The sequence below is a fragment of the Neolamprologus multifasciatus genome, chromosome 10 (genome assembly GCF_963576455.1).
Source record: "Neolamprologus multifasciatus chromosome 10, fNeoMul1.2, whole genome shotgun sequence".
Lineage (NCBI taxonomy): Eukaryota > Metazoa > Chordata > Actinopteri > Cichliformes > Cichlidae > Neolamprologus > Neolamprologus multifasciatus.
Window position 1 is genome coordinate 7,329,513 of NC_140448.1, and position 14,797 is coordinate 7,344,309.

Below are 14,797 nucleotides of genomic sequence, written 5' to 3' on the forward strand. Positions count from 1 at the left end.
GTTGTATAAATGAACTTCAACAGTGTTTTGCTTTGCTGCTTTTTAAACTCTTGATTTCCTTTTTTCCTAGGATGCTTGGACGTCTTCCACAGAGCCACAGGAATCTGGGCCATCAACACTAGAAGAATCTTTGCCCCCTCAAACTGAACCTGCTTGCCCCGCCATGACAGAGCACACAGATCTACAACCCCAACTGGCACCCACTGCAAGCCCCACGTCAGACCTGGACCCTGCTCTGGGCCCAGCTGTAGTGAAGGCCTCAGACCCCCGTCCTGTGGACAGCCCTGCACAGGCCGAATGTTCTGTGCAAGGAAAGAAGAAAAAAGGTTTTTTCTCCAAAGGCAAGAAGCTGTTCAAAAAGCTGGGATCCAGCAAGAAAGAATGACAAACTTTGGACATCTGACACACAACACTTGTGTCACATTAAAAGCACTTTTTCTGTAACTGTAATTCTCAGTTGGTAGTCGGTGCACTTAGCAGCTATCAGATCTAATAATTGATGCTTTAACTGTCAGTAGTTCTACATTTGCCTTAGAGCACTGCTAGACCGGCTGTTAAATATAGAATACCTAAAACACCCAACGGCATCACAAGAGCATGTATAGATGCATGTTGAAGTGAGCAAGTACGTCCTAATAATCTGAGCATTTGCAAAATTTCAACTCATTGGAGGCTTTAAAGCAGTTTGAATCTCCTTTAGGACTGACTTTATTTAGAGCAGTCAATACGGAACAGAGAAGACGTCATCCCAACTCAGAGACGGCTAATGAAGTGTTAGCTTTAATGCTCGTGTACTGGTGCCACTTTATTTATTATTTGAAACAAACAGACAGAGGCAGCACGCCGTCTCTTCCTCTGTGTCATTATTAAGAATGCACTATCTATCCTGAATGGATGCTTCTCTTTGTGTTTCTTGTCTTTAAGAGTATTTATACATTACTTTGTACAGAACGTGATATTTATTTGTATCGGATTCCTGCCCTAACAGTGGTCACACCGCATGAAGTGGCATCGGGGCGTAAAATTAGAGGTTTAGAGCTCAAGGATCCACTTTGGTATGTGTAGTTTAGAGCCAAGATATTGTGGCGTTTGTGGTTAACAGTCCTGACTGTTTGTTGGCGTTCAATGTAAAGAATGTGAAGGGTTCTCCTTCTTTGGCACGTGTGTGTGTGTGTGTGTGTGTGTGTGTGTAGATGAAGCCACACAATCGCTGGTGAGACTGAAAACAGTTGCCTTTCTCAGACATTAATACAGGAACTCTTGATGGCTGTGTCAACAGTCATAACTGACCTAACTGTTACTTGTTTGCCGTCTGTGTGTGAGTGTTAGTGTGCAGAAATGAGCAGTAGCCAACAGAGCTGCAACTGAATGAAGTATTTGTTGATTAATCGGTCAGTCATTTAGTTTAAAACCGGGGCGATGCCCATTAGATCCCTGCAGCTCAGTGCGACTCCAAAAGAAGAAAAGAAGAGTCAGTGATTATGTTTGAGAAGCTAAACTAGAATAAACTCATGTGTGACCCCTTTCAGCCCACTTCCTGCTCTGTGTCTGTGGGACTAACCTGTATATGAGGAGGCAGGTGCTTGAAAAATAATTAGATTTTGAACTTTATTTCCCTGTATTTGGGGGTTGAGCCATCACGCCATGTGTGGTGGCTCAACTGGGTTTTGACACAAACAGCTTCAACATCTCTCAGTGTGAAAACGTCATGATTAATCAACAATTGCTTTACTGTTGCAGCTCTGCTTAATCTGTAGTCCCAAATGAAAACTGTGAAAATATTGTAGCTGGTCATAGATACTGAGCAGTGTTAGCCTGTGGGGTGTGGTGATGTTTGAATGTGGCACACAGAGCAGCACTTTCTTAGAACAGTGTTTAAAATGAGCAGTTTTCAGTCATTGCTGTGGTGGTTAGCTGCACTACTGTAATGTGATAGACTCTGCAATAAGTTGTTGATGTGTGTTTAGTTTTGCCTCCTCGTGTAAATGCAGTCACATAACACCATTCAAATTGACTACAGTTATGTGATCCCTCTTCAGCCCACACGGCGTTTTTCTGTTCGCACATTTGCATCACAATACTGTCAAAGTTTCTTCAAAAAGTAGAGCTTGAGCTCTTGCGTTTGACTGCAGGAGAACAAACACAGAGCCGTGCTGCGCCTGTCTGTGAGCTTCACTCGGCTCACACACACACACACACACACAGGGCTGCTAGGTAGCTTCTCAGGTTTTCACACCTTTCCTTTTCCATGCTGAGCGTGTGGTTGTTGAAAAAGCAACAGGAGATGCCAAAATGTTCGGTGCTTTCCCTGGTTTACTAGCGCTGGCTTGAAGGCCCGTGTGGCAGGTGGAGTGAAGGCTCAAGCTGGAGGCACGTTATTTATTTTCTTTTTCTTTTCTTTAATGTGATGAATGTTTGAATTTTGTCAGTGTTAAAATAAAGGGAGCATGATGATGCCAAGAATTTAAAAAAAAAAGACAGGGGCTGGATTGACACTTTAGATGTGAAGTAGCCGGGACAGAGGCAAGAGCGAGGCTGTACTGTCTGATTTCTTCATGTGTTTCTTTTTTTTTTAAGAATCAAAACAAGGGCGGATGCTTAACAGTTGCCGAAATGTACAGCAACCATTTGTACTTGTGTTGGATTTGACGGCCTTTAATGCACAATTATTTCTCTACCTGCTGAGTAGTAACATAGGCATCCCCCACCATATGTTGTAGGACCCCTGTAGGCAGTATTTTAGCTCAGCTGATCATATTTAGCCTTACACGAAGACCTTGTTTAGTCTTAATCTGTTGTTTACAGGATGTTTATTGACTGCATGCATACTAATGTTACACCCATGTTTGGCCTTATTTATGTTGCTGTCACATTCTCCGTCTTCGCGGGCTCCCTCGTGAATTGTAGATGGTGGATGCAGCGGGAGATGGAGCTGTAGGAGCTGTCTGTATATACTGAACAGTGTTGGGACTATTTTCATACAGTGCAGATTTTTTTTTAATCTTTCCTGAGCTGCATTTATTCATTCATTCATTTGTTTGAAACCAGTGTAAGATTTACCTTTTTATATTATATATAAATATATATATATAAATGTTTTTATTACCCATTTTTGGAAGCTCGTGTGTAAATATTTTTTGTTAATATTGTTTTTCAGATTTTTTTTTCTTATGCATGCCCAGGCAGTGTTGATGGAGGAACGGTGTATGAAGATGTTAGAACTAAAAGGATTAAAATTGTGACGGTTTCTTTCAATATGGATCTTTTTACAGCAATAAATTATGTATATTTTCACAGAAAACACTTGTGTGTGTCATGTGTGGTAATTTGAAAAAGAAGCTGAAACACAAGGTCCCGATTTTTGAATGTTTATCTTTATTTCATATCAGCAGATCATACATTGCACATGTGGTAGGTGAAACAGATGAGATCTAAAGCGGAAAAAGAGTTGCGAGCTTTTCTCTGTGCCGCACGCTGCCCATGTGAACAAACTGCTGCAACACTCTGGGCAGAGCGTGGCCGTGTGAGACAAAGCAGCTTCCTCTTTTGCAACTTCCTGCGCGGGGCGCCATGTCGGGCCTCTGCTCTCCCTGAAGCCAACAGTACACTCATCCATAAAGTAGGAAACACTACACTGTGGCGAGGAGTTTAGTAGTGCTTTCTACTTTATGGATGACTGCACTGTACATCCACCGCTCCTCTTCCGTCTTCTGTCTTCTCCCACTTCTCTGTTCTTTGTGCACCTGCTCTGGCAGCTGCGCACACACACACACATACACACTAACACACACCAACCACCCCTCCCTTCCCCTCCCCTTGACAGATAGACCGACCTGAAACCTCTGTGCTTAACAGCTCAGCAGCCCTTGCTCATGCTCAACCAGAAAAAGCACACTTCCTGATTCCTCTTGAAACACTTGCGTGCCTTCTGTTTCCACGCAATTGTTTCAAATTCATCAGATGTCTGGTTACATTTCTGAAGAACATAAACTAAAAAAATGTAAAAAAAAAAAAACAAAAAAAACCCTGTGAGGCAAAAATTAGTTGTTCTTTTTGTTTTGTTTTTGGAGCGAACTGCCAGAGGAAGCGCTATCTTGAGGAAGCCATTTTAGCAGCCATGAGTAAGCTTTTCTGTCTGAGCTGCTCTCTTCAATCAGGAGACGTTTAAAATAAGTCCACCAATAACACACAACAGCTCTGATCACACTGAAATGGGACCGGACAGAAAGATCCAAAAGACACGTTTAAGAATTTCAATCATAGTCTCAAAGAAAAACTTTGCAAAACCTTTAAGTTTTAAATACAAATGTGTTTCCTCAGTAATCTAAGCCAACCTCTGAACAGAGGCTGCTTGCCTAGAAGTCAAATCAAAGAAGTACAGAATGAACAAAATAAAAACTGTAAATGTTGGTTTGCTTTCCACATCTGACACACAAAAGTAATTTACAAAAAAAAAGATTTCAAACACAAACAATTCAAACAGTTCTAGCATTAATCAAAGCATGTCAACCATTAACACTTTACCTCGACCTTTCCTTTTTTGTTTTGTTTCCTGTCTCTCTGTTCTGAACGCTGATTGTCCTGTGGCCCCACAGGTGTCTTCGGCCTGTCTGAGGAGGGGATGATGAAGAAGAAGAAGAAGTCGTCTCCTTTTGAACCCTCCACAGTCACGTGATGTAACCACAGGAAGAGGTTTAACAGTCACAGGCGCTCTCTTTCTCTTCTTCCGTCTTAACTCTGCCTACTGCAGACGCCTTTTTTAAAAAAAGCAGACAGCAGTTGGACAATGAGCCCACCGTGACATGAGCAACACACACTACACCCTCCCTGGTTGCTTTTAACAAATATGTTTCTCTTAATCCACATCAAGCTGGGAAACGAGGTCAAATTAAAGCATAACGAGGTTATAATGTCTGCAGTGTCAACTTTTACTGGTTCAGCTCACATTCATGTATCACAGTGATGGTTCACTTCCACGGCTTTTGTATGTCATTCTACGTGTTGCACAGTGTGGCAGTTAGGATTTCTCCATAAATGAGATCTATGAGCAGCCAGAGGTGCAGTAAGGTTTGGTGGAGCATTTCCTGTGAGAAGATGGTGTCGGTGATAATCTTAACTAGAGCGGAGAGCTGCTGCAGTTCTTACTGTTAGTCAGTTCAACACCGCAGCCATCGTTGCTCGCATTCTTCTGCACACATCTTAGGAAATGTAATGTGAAATAGGAAGGTGACAAAATCCACAGTCTTTACTTTAGAATGTATTTTTACACGAGGGGAGAATGCTGGGTTTTTGGGTTCTGATGTCAGCAACCATATGAGCATGGAAGTGCTGCTTTAAGGCAAACTTGCTGAAATGTTAAAAAAAGAAAAAGAAAAAAAGAAGTCAGCTGCGACCGCCATTAAAAAGAAAAAAAAAGGCACACTGAGTGACATTTTCATCAATGTGCTTACGTTCTGTTGGGTTTTTAAAAGTGAAAGGCTACAAGTTTCAATTCCCCCTGAATGTAAATGTCCAACTGTAACTGTTTGTTTTCTCATAATTCAAACCCTGAAGGGCATCTGGGTGAACCCTGAAGTGTGACAGCTACGGCACATCGCTACCAACTTCAGCTTTCTGGACTATAATCTTTAATCTACACTACCTTCCAAAAGGAAGCCATTCAACCTTCCTACTGCACTCCCTGTATTTGGCAGCACAAATTCACAAATTTTACATACATAACATAAAGAATCCTAAAGAATAAGATTAGTAAACTACCCAAAATGAACATCACAGCTTTAAAACCTTGAATATCACTGCATCTGTGATCTAACAATCATTCAGGAAATGTCTCCACCTATTTGTTTACATTTTATACCCGTATCAATAACTACATCTTTTGTGGAGAAAAACATTTGACACAATACGGCAGAATATAAATGAATTCCCGCACGTTACATCCTCATGAGGGACAGAAAGAGCAGAGGTCACTCTCTGACATCGACACCTTTAAGGGCACTGGGTGTGAACGCTTCAGTCCATGTGAGTGTTGTCCGCTACAGACACAACAAAGACATAAGAGATAAGATGACATAAAAACCACAACAGATGCACCTGATACAGCAGAAAGAAGACTCTCAGGAGCAACCAAGAACTTTGATCTGCTCCTGAAAAGAGCTACAGCTCCCTGACTATGTATTTCAGTTTATATAATGCCAATTTACAACAGCCACCTCAAGGCATCTCATGTTAGGGTAAAGGCCTTCCAATATTTCAGAGGAAACCTCAACAATCAGATGGGCATCTATGAGCAAGTGCTTGGTGACAGTGGTAACGAAAAACTCCCTGTTAACAGGAAAGGAGTTCGAGCAGAACCAGGGTACAGGAAAGAGTAGCTAAAAACTGATGACAGTCAACAGTAAAAAGTGTGTGTGATATGTATATACATGTGTATATATGTATAAAGCATATTGATGATAATTGTTTTTGCTACTAGATGACTACTTGAAATGAATAAAAAATACTAAGAGGAATGCTTAGTTGGTTTTACACGACAACTAAAAGTGGAATTCTCTGGACCAGCTCTATCTGTTATACAGTGAAAGGCCTCAAACGTCAAACTTTAGCTCATCTTCCTTGTTATGAAGACTGTTATATTATGTTTCTCGGATTCTTCTATTCTTAATGTTTCTACTAATGTTAAAAATAATTAAAAAACTGGTCTCCTCACCCCTGCCCTCTACAACTTCCTGAGTTAAGGACAGAGGACACTGCTAGCACACTGCTAGCACTCACTCGTATGTCATTGAGGAAATGGCCCAAACACTGTGAGGAATATTCTAACACTGGGGCCTTCCCCCCCCACACTGGCTCTTACGATAGACCTTATCTGGACCGGCAGCCATTTCCCCTCCCTGCCAGCACTCGCCAAGCTCCCCCTGGGCCACAGCCTGGGTGTTGACACCACAGAGCCACCCTGATCCCTCGCTGACCTGCAAGCTCCACACAGGCCTGAGCCTGAAATATTAAACCAGCTGTTTGTAACTTTTTTGACTTGTGGCTCTTAACACCAACAAAAAAACTGTGTCTGGCTGTGGCCCCAACAGAGATGGATTTCTCCTCTGACCTTTCACATTTAACCCTCACTCAGGTTCATTCTTCTACCTCCATTCATTTTGTCTTTGTTTAGCACCTTAACCTACATGCAATTTTTCTTAGCACAAACCTAGCGTTAAGTCTGATTTCATAAGCTTCAGCTAAGAGTAACACTGCTCAAAGTAAATGAAAAGGAAAACTACAATAAAATGCGTTCAAAAATTTACTGAAACCAATATTGGGATAGGAATAGCTTGATTTACCAAAAAATCAAACTGTGTATACAAAAGACTACAGGAGAAATTCTAAAAAGGAAATCTATAACACATATATGCAAAAATTTTTATTCCAGTTTGCTTTGGAAATAATTCACAGTTCCTAGCTTATATCAACATACTGTATGAATAAAGCTATGTTGCTACCTGATGAATAAAAATACCAAAAAGGAAACATTTTGTTAAATTAGAAAAGAAAAACATCTGTCCTCACATTCATTAGGTGACTCTTGAGATCTAGTAGCACTCTTGATAGTCTAGTAACACACACAAATACCCACAGCTGAAATACACATGAAGTATACCAAGTGTACAAGTGAATAACACAAAATAATACAAAAGTTACTTTATGAAGTTCCACAGTGGAGCCTAAAACATCAATGCAGCTGTCTCAGGGCAAAAAACAGGTATAAAGATTAAGATTCAAGCAAAACATTTGCAGCCTGAAGTACAGTGAAGATAAAAACAAAGTTCACCGTCTATTAATCCTAGCTTTTATAAACAAGAACATATTAAACACATTATTTAGTCCTTGGCAGGTCTTATTATTAGGACTGGGATTGGACTGGACTTTGACTGTGTCATAGCAACAGCTTGATTCTTTTCTATTTCAGCTCTCCTGTTTAAGATTTGCTGCTGCGCTTGGCATCATTGTCCTGTTGCATGACTCACTTTCAGCCCAGCTTAAGTTGTCGGACAGTTGTCTTCATATTTGAACTCTGATATACAGAGGACGTTATTGTCAACTCAATGATGGCAAGGTGCGTGGGTCTCATGGCTGGAAAACACGACCCCTCCGCTGCCATGCTTGACAGCTGCTATGAGATGTTCGTGCTGGCAGGTTGTGTCTAGCGTAACCCTAAACACAACCCTTTTCTCCAAACATCGCACTTTGAATTATAGCCAGACAACTGTACTTTGGTCTTCTCCGTACAAAGGACTTTATTCAGGAAGTCTTGTGGTTTGTTCAGATCCAACTTTGCAACCCTAAGCCGTGCCCATGCTGCCATGTTCTTCTTTAGAGAGAAGAGGCTTTCTTCTAACCCTTCCAAACAACCTGTGCTTGTTCAGTTTATTTCTAATTGTACCTTCATGAATTTTAACATTTAACATGCTAACTGAGGGCTCTAGGGTGTCAGATGTAGCTCTTGGTTTATTTGCAGTTTCTCTAAACATTGCATTGTCTGACCTTGGGGTGAGATTTCAGGGATATCCATACTCGGGAAGATGGGTATTTGTCTTAAATGTTCTCCACTTGTGAACAATCTTTCCCACTGCAGAATGATGGATTTCAAATTGTTTACAAAGGTCTTATGAGTCTTCCCAAACTGATGGGCAGAAACAAGTATTCTTTAAGATCATTGCTAATATCTTTTCAACCTTGGCACTTTCTTAACACACAGCTGAATGCTCCAGACCAGCAAACCGCCAAATCCTTTGCTTTTACAGAGGTGCACATTTGAATTTCATTATATTTTATTTATTTTTTGAGTCAAGTGTGAACATTTGGGAAATACAAAAGGAAGGAGTCTCATGCCAAAGAAAATAACTTCTCTCTCTGTCTCTCTCTCTCTTGTTGAATGTAAGTCATGGAACAAGGCACAAATAGCGACATAAATAAGAACTTTCAAATGTAGTCTACAAAATGACAAAACAGGTGAATGTACAATGTTGAACATAGCTTTAAGGTTTGTAATAAATCTCAGTGCTCCAAAATAAACAGTATCTAGAATATGTAAGCATTGTGAAGAAGACTACTGAGATAAAAGTGGAAGCATCAAGTCTCTGGTTTTGCCTCGGAGGACAGAGAAGTCTCAATTCTAAAGTAAAAACCCAGTTTCACTGTAAGGTTTTTACCAAATGTACACTGTCATCTAATTCCGGTGTACTTTCAGAGCTGTACACAGGAATTACTGTAGTAATATATGAAAGGTTCAGTGTTTTTTAAGTTTGCATTTGAGAACATCATCAGTTTAGTTTTGTCAGCATATAAACCAGTTCTAAATCACACAAGTAGATTTAGCAGACAGAGAAGATGTTGGGAGTAGAGTAGTACATCATCATATCATCAGCGAAAAAATTAGAGGGTTTTTTATTACGTCTAAAGCCATTTTCATATATAAAATAAACAGCAGCAGTCTTAGAATGGACCCCTGATAAATAACTTTGAAATCATCCAACAGTTTTTTATTTGTTTTCTACAGCCTGTGCACTGACAAGTCTTTGCTTTAAGATGAAGCAAATGGAAATGGAACAAAGCCTGCAAAGTGGTTCAGGCAGTAAATGAGCAACATTGCTTCTTCCAAGCTGCCCTCACTTGATATGCAAATACATCTTCTGATTTGGCAGTCTTCTTGAGTTGTAAAATCTTGTGAATGCAGGGCCCAAACACCAAACTCTAACTAAATTCTGCTCCTGAAATCAAAGATTTTAAATGTGAGGTATCTGAACTACTCACAGACATAGCAGTTAGTTAGCAGTTGACAGTGTCTTCACTTTCAGATGCTACACAGAAAGGTCCACCTTACACACTTTTGTTAATCTGAAACATACAGCCCGAGTGAGGATTTTACTACAGAATGAGTACTTTCATACATGCTTTGATACCTTTTGATTTTCACCATTTGCTTACTTGTGAATATGCTGCTGTTCTTGTATTTGACCAGCGTTAACATACAATCGCTTTGTCCATTGAAGCTGCCAGCATTTGTAAAAGGAATTGAAATCCTTCAGTATGATGAACTGTTCTCAGTTCTGTAGCTGCCAAAGAGAGGAAGCTTTGTAAGCCTTGTGAAACACATTTACACACACACACACACACACACACACACACACACACACACACACACACACACACACACACACACACACAGAGCAAGTTAAAGTGTGTGTGACCTTTTGCTGCTAATGTCCATCCCCCATGCAAAATACATCCCCTCGCTTCCCTAATTCCCGTTTATCCCAGTTTATCGAAACTTAGCTGAAGAACTTTCCACTTGCTTTTTTTTTCTTTCTCAAGAAAGGTTAGTGCAAACCTGAAGTTAACACCTCAGTTCATGATCTATTACTTTCCCCTAAGCTCAGAGCACTGATACATCCAAATAAGGGCAAAGGCACCAGTGAAGCCTCATGGGTGTTGCTCTGTGTGTGTGTGTATGTGTGTGTGTGTGTGAGAGAGAGAGACAGAGAGAGAGAGAGAGAGAGAGAGAGAGAGAAAATGAAGGCCATACTTCACTTTGCTTCTCTCAAATGCTGCTGCAGCACTTAATCTGAGTAAAAGCCAGCACATGGGCGGAGCCGAAAGCCTTCCTGACAGCGCCTGCGGTCGTGGAAGCCGAGTTCTCAGTTTTGTTTTTAGTTTGCAGCTCTCGTGAAATGACTTCACCCACGTGTAGTTTGATGAAGACAGGTTTAGGCCACATGGAAAAAAAAAACACTGCATTTTAGTATTCTATGTGTCACACTGCAAATGGTGGTGGTGGTGGTGTGTGTGTGTGTGTGTGTGTGTGGGGGGGGGGGGGGTGTCAAGGTGAACAACTAAATGATGGTGCACATGCACTGACTGATCTCAGGGCCCACATGGAACAGTGCAAACTGACACTTGTGGTTTATTTCTCATTTGGTTATCAACTGCCTCCAACCACTGGGGGTAAAGCGTCTCTTCAAAAAGTCTCTGTTCTACTTGTGATGGAAAGAGAAGTCTAATCTGCTGTGCATTTGAATAACAGTGATATTTAATTTGTATGGTTTTGTAGGTGAAGAGGGAGGAATGTCAGCAAAGTGGCTGTAATTGTGTTTGAAGATGAGATGAGACTTACAAAATGAGTATTTTCTCATTTGTGTCTTTGAAGTTTTATTGTAGCACTTTATAATATAACCCGTGACAAAGAGTGTAATCCCTCTGTAATTACATTCAATTTCAGTGTATTTTGTTTAAAATAATATTTATCTACAAATACTTAAAGCATACTAGAGTAAGGAAGTAACAAGCCAGGTTTTACAGGGAATAATTAGTGAAATTATTATTTTTTTTACACATTTGCATATCAATCGACAGATAGATAGATAGATAGATAGATAGATAGATAGATAGATAGATAGATAGATAGATAGATAGATAGATAGATAGATAGATAGATTAGGACTGTCCTCTCTTAACCACTTACAAGAAGAACTAAGGACCATCAAAATTCGCAGACCCACGTGATCGTAATGATGAAGCCAAGTCTATTTTTTCCGCGTAACAATCACTGTTCAAACACAAATTTCAAAGGGAGTGTACAGGAAAGGATTGTCTCATTTCCTTTAAAATAACTGGAAGTTAGGCAACTCCACAATATGGCCTGTGTCCTGAAAACTAAACCGTAAATACAATGTAAGCTGGGGAAATATTGTTTGCTTTTCCACAAGATAACCAAGGAATTACACAGTATTTAAAATGATGTAGTACTTAAAATTACTTACAGTATAATTTATGTATCCTTTCCTTTAAAATACCCAGAATCTAGGCACTTATTACATTTACTTACATTGCAATATTTATTTATTCTGTAAAATGCATGAAGTTGTGCAATATTTAAACTTACATAATAATTTGTGTCTCCTTTACTGCAAAATACCAGATGTTACACAAAGCAGAGAGTCAGCAGGTCGCCTGCCATGAACGAAACTGCACAGGTCCTACAGGGTTGGTTGCTGACCCTGACCTCTGACCCGAATGTGGCAGCTGGGGGAATTAAATACATGAATGCAAATTGAATACAGAGTTAACCATTGCTAAAATTAGCTAGAATTAGCTAGAATTTACTGTGTGTCTATGTGTCTATCAGTACTTGACTATGATGTTATACTCCCCTTAGTATACAGAGCACATCATCCATCCATTTTACTTTCTTATGGTAGGGCTGAGGCCTATCCCAGCTGTCACCGGGTGAAATGTGGTGAAACACCAGATCACCAGTCTATCACAGAGAGACAGGCAACCATTCACACACACAGCCAATCGAGAAACACCGATTAACTTCTCCTGCATGTCTGTGGATGGTGCAAGGAAGTCAGAGAACACACACACACACACAAGACAGCCACAGGAGGTCGGAAAGAAGAAGTCATATGTCCAGAACACTGTGTTTTCATTTTTAAAAAAACTGATTTTGTGTTTGGAGTTTGGAGAAAATGATGTGTCTCAGTGTGGTTCAGCAATTGTGAAATACAGGATTTCAACCGGCAGTGATCTTCAGCACTGATCTGCATATTTTCTTCTAGAGAGATTATGTCATCATTATGAATAGATGGAGAAAAAGTTATCCTCTGGTGGATTAACCTTTTTTCTCCAGTTTATGGAGATAAGAACAATGAAAATAAGTAGTTCTTCGTTCATTGTAGGTCATGACATTTGATTAACGTCATCGCACGTCTCTTCAGGTTACCCGCAAAAGTAAAATGAGAAATGCTTTGTGAAACATGAAACCGGCACAGCTTTCATATCGCATCGCATCTTTTTTATGCAGTTTCCTGCCAGCGTTACGGGTCCGCTTGTTGGTCTTCAATATGGCTAAGAGTTCTCAGTGAGTTCTGACAGACTGGCTTCACTAACTGTGCCTTTGCAACAAAATGTCAGGAGCAGGTGTCGGTGTAGTGAAGACTTTGTGAGCATCACAAATGAAGACAACAGGAGAAGCGGACCGAGATCATGTGCAAGGACTTAATGTCCTCCAGGCTGCAGTTAAGTCAAAGGACACACATGGTGTTAAGTGGAGGTGTTTTCTTAAGTGATAATATAATCCAGTAGTGTAGTACTCCACCTGAACTACACCTGATATATGGAACAGCACAGGATGACAATAAAGATGTTATTCTCTTCACACTATTGTGCTGTAAGTGAAACAGTAACCACAGCAGATACTGGATCTGAAAAGGCTTAAATTTAACTGGAGACTATCGCACGCAGCACCTTCAGGTGAAAGGTTGGCCAAATTTACACGTTCACACTTTGGCTGAGAGTTCTCCACCTGTCGGCAGTGTCGGCGGCTGCAGGGAATTCAGGCACTGAGTAAAAAGCACCATCTAGTGGTGCAGCTAAAGAAGTACAGGAAGGATTTTTTTAAAGGGTCTAGCCAACTAAAAAAAACATGATGACCTCTGTGAAACTGTTGCTCAGAATGAACAACAATGAGAATGAACCGCCTTTGCCATCTTAGTGTTTTGTGCCCATATGTGACAAATGGTGACGGAAGAAACAGAGAGAAATCGATTATATAACTTATTGGCTAATGACCCTGAATAATCCTCCTTTCTGACTCTAAGAATTCATCATTTGTAAAAGAAAGTTTTATTCAATATGATGTGAAACTAGAGATTAAAACCATAAAGCTGTCTGTGTTTGCTGAGATTGTAGAGAAAAAGGAGCCAAGGGTCTTTTTGCAACCTGGTTTTTCTCAACTTAGAAAAACCAGTCAACCACCGTTAGATTCCTCTTCTTTTGGACATGACTGCTTGTATTTTCCTCATTTTTAACTTTTATATTTTTTAAATTATTCAACTTCATTCAACAAAAATTTACCATGTCTTTCAATGGGAGAATGTGGGCAGTGGAGTCAGAAAAGATCTTTTCTGACTGGATGATTAAAAGTTACAGTATTTAACTGTCTGTAGTGGATTTTCCCACATTTCAGTCATTCGGGGACTTAAATAATATGAGGTTTCAAATATTTCTTCAGATGTTTTGTGACTCTGAATTTTCTTTTGTCATTACTCAACTTTTTCTACTGTACATTTTAAACATGGTCAGCTACTTTTCAACTTCTTCCTCTGTCTGAAAATCAGCTTTCAACAGTTCTACACTTTTGTTTTCAAGTGAAACATTTTTAACTTAACATCAGCAGTTGCTTCATTTCCGCTCAAAACATTCAGCTATCAGCATCCACACTGCAGTTTCGTTAGAAAATGCATTTTCTAGTTATTATTTGCTAAAGAACTTTAAAATAAACAAACATAATGGCTTGTAGGAGTGGAAAGACTGACATTATATGTTGAAAACATAAAGATTAAATAGGAAGAAAACCTTCAAAAAATAAAATAAATTGAAAAGTCAAAAATGGTCTAAAACCTAAAATCTAAGGTCCACCTAATTTAGGTACCTTTAAAAACAAATAAATATCCAGGTTAGTCATGAATGTGGACGCGTTTATTTGTATTCTCTGGTCAACATATATCAGCAATCTGTTCCAGAAAGGTTGAATGAACTCTGAGTCTAACCACAGTCCTCTTAGAGACCTCACCACCATCATCATTTTAGACTGCAGCTCAAGGTCATCAGTCAGAAACCACATTGTGTGCCCTTCTGCACAGTAGACAGATTAGTCCCATTAAAAATTAACTGATCATGTTCACTCGCTCGGGGACACTGAAAGCTTAGTTAATTCACAGATTACAGGTGCATATAAATC

General features: G+C 39.9%; 1 protein-coding gene across 18 annotated transcripts in view; it reads left to right on the forward strand.

Moving 5' to 3' along the window:
* Nucleotides 1–4,444, forward strand: part of tspoap1 (TSPO associated protein 1) — a 76,997-nt gene extending 72,553 nt beyond the window's left edge. For 14 of the 18 annotated variants that reach the window (XM_085175798.1, XM_085175802.1, XM_085175801.1 and 11 more), the window contains one exon: nucleotides 71–3,303. In XM_085175798.1, the coding sequence (XP_085031924.1) occupies nucleotides 71–385 (315 nt within the window). In that variant the 3' untranslated portion in view covers nucleotides 386–3,303. Of the gene's footprint in view, nucleotides 1–70 lie in introns of all 18 variants that reach the window. The other 4 variants (XM_085175812.1, XM_085175793.1, XM_085175796.1 and 1 more) reach the window with 2 other exon arrangements.
* Nucleotides 4,445–14,797: the final 10,353 nt, after the last annotated feature.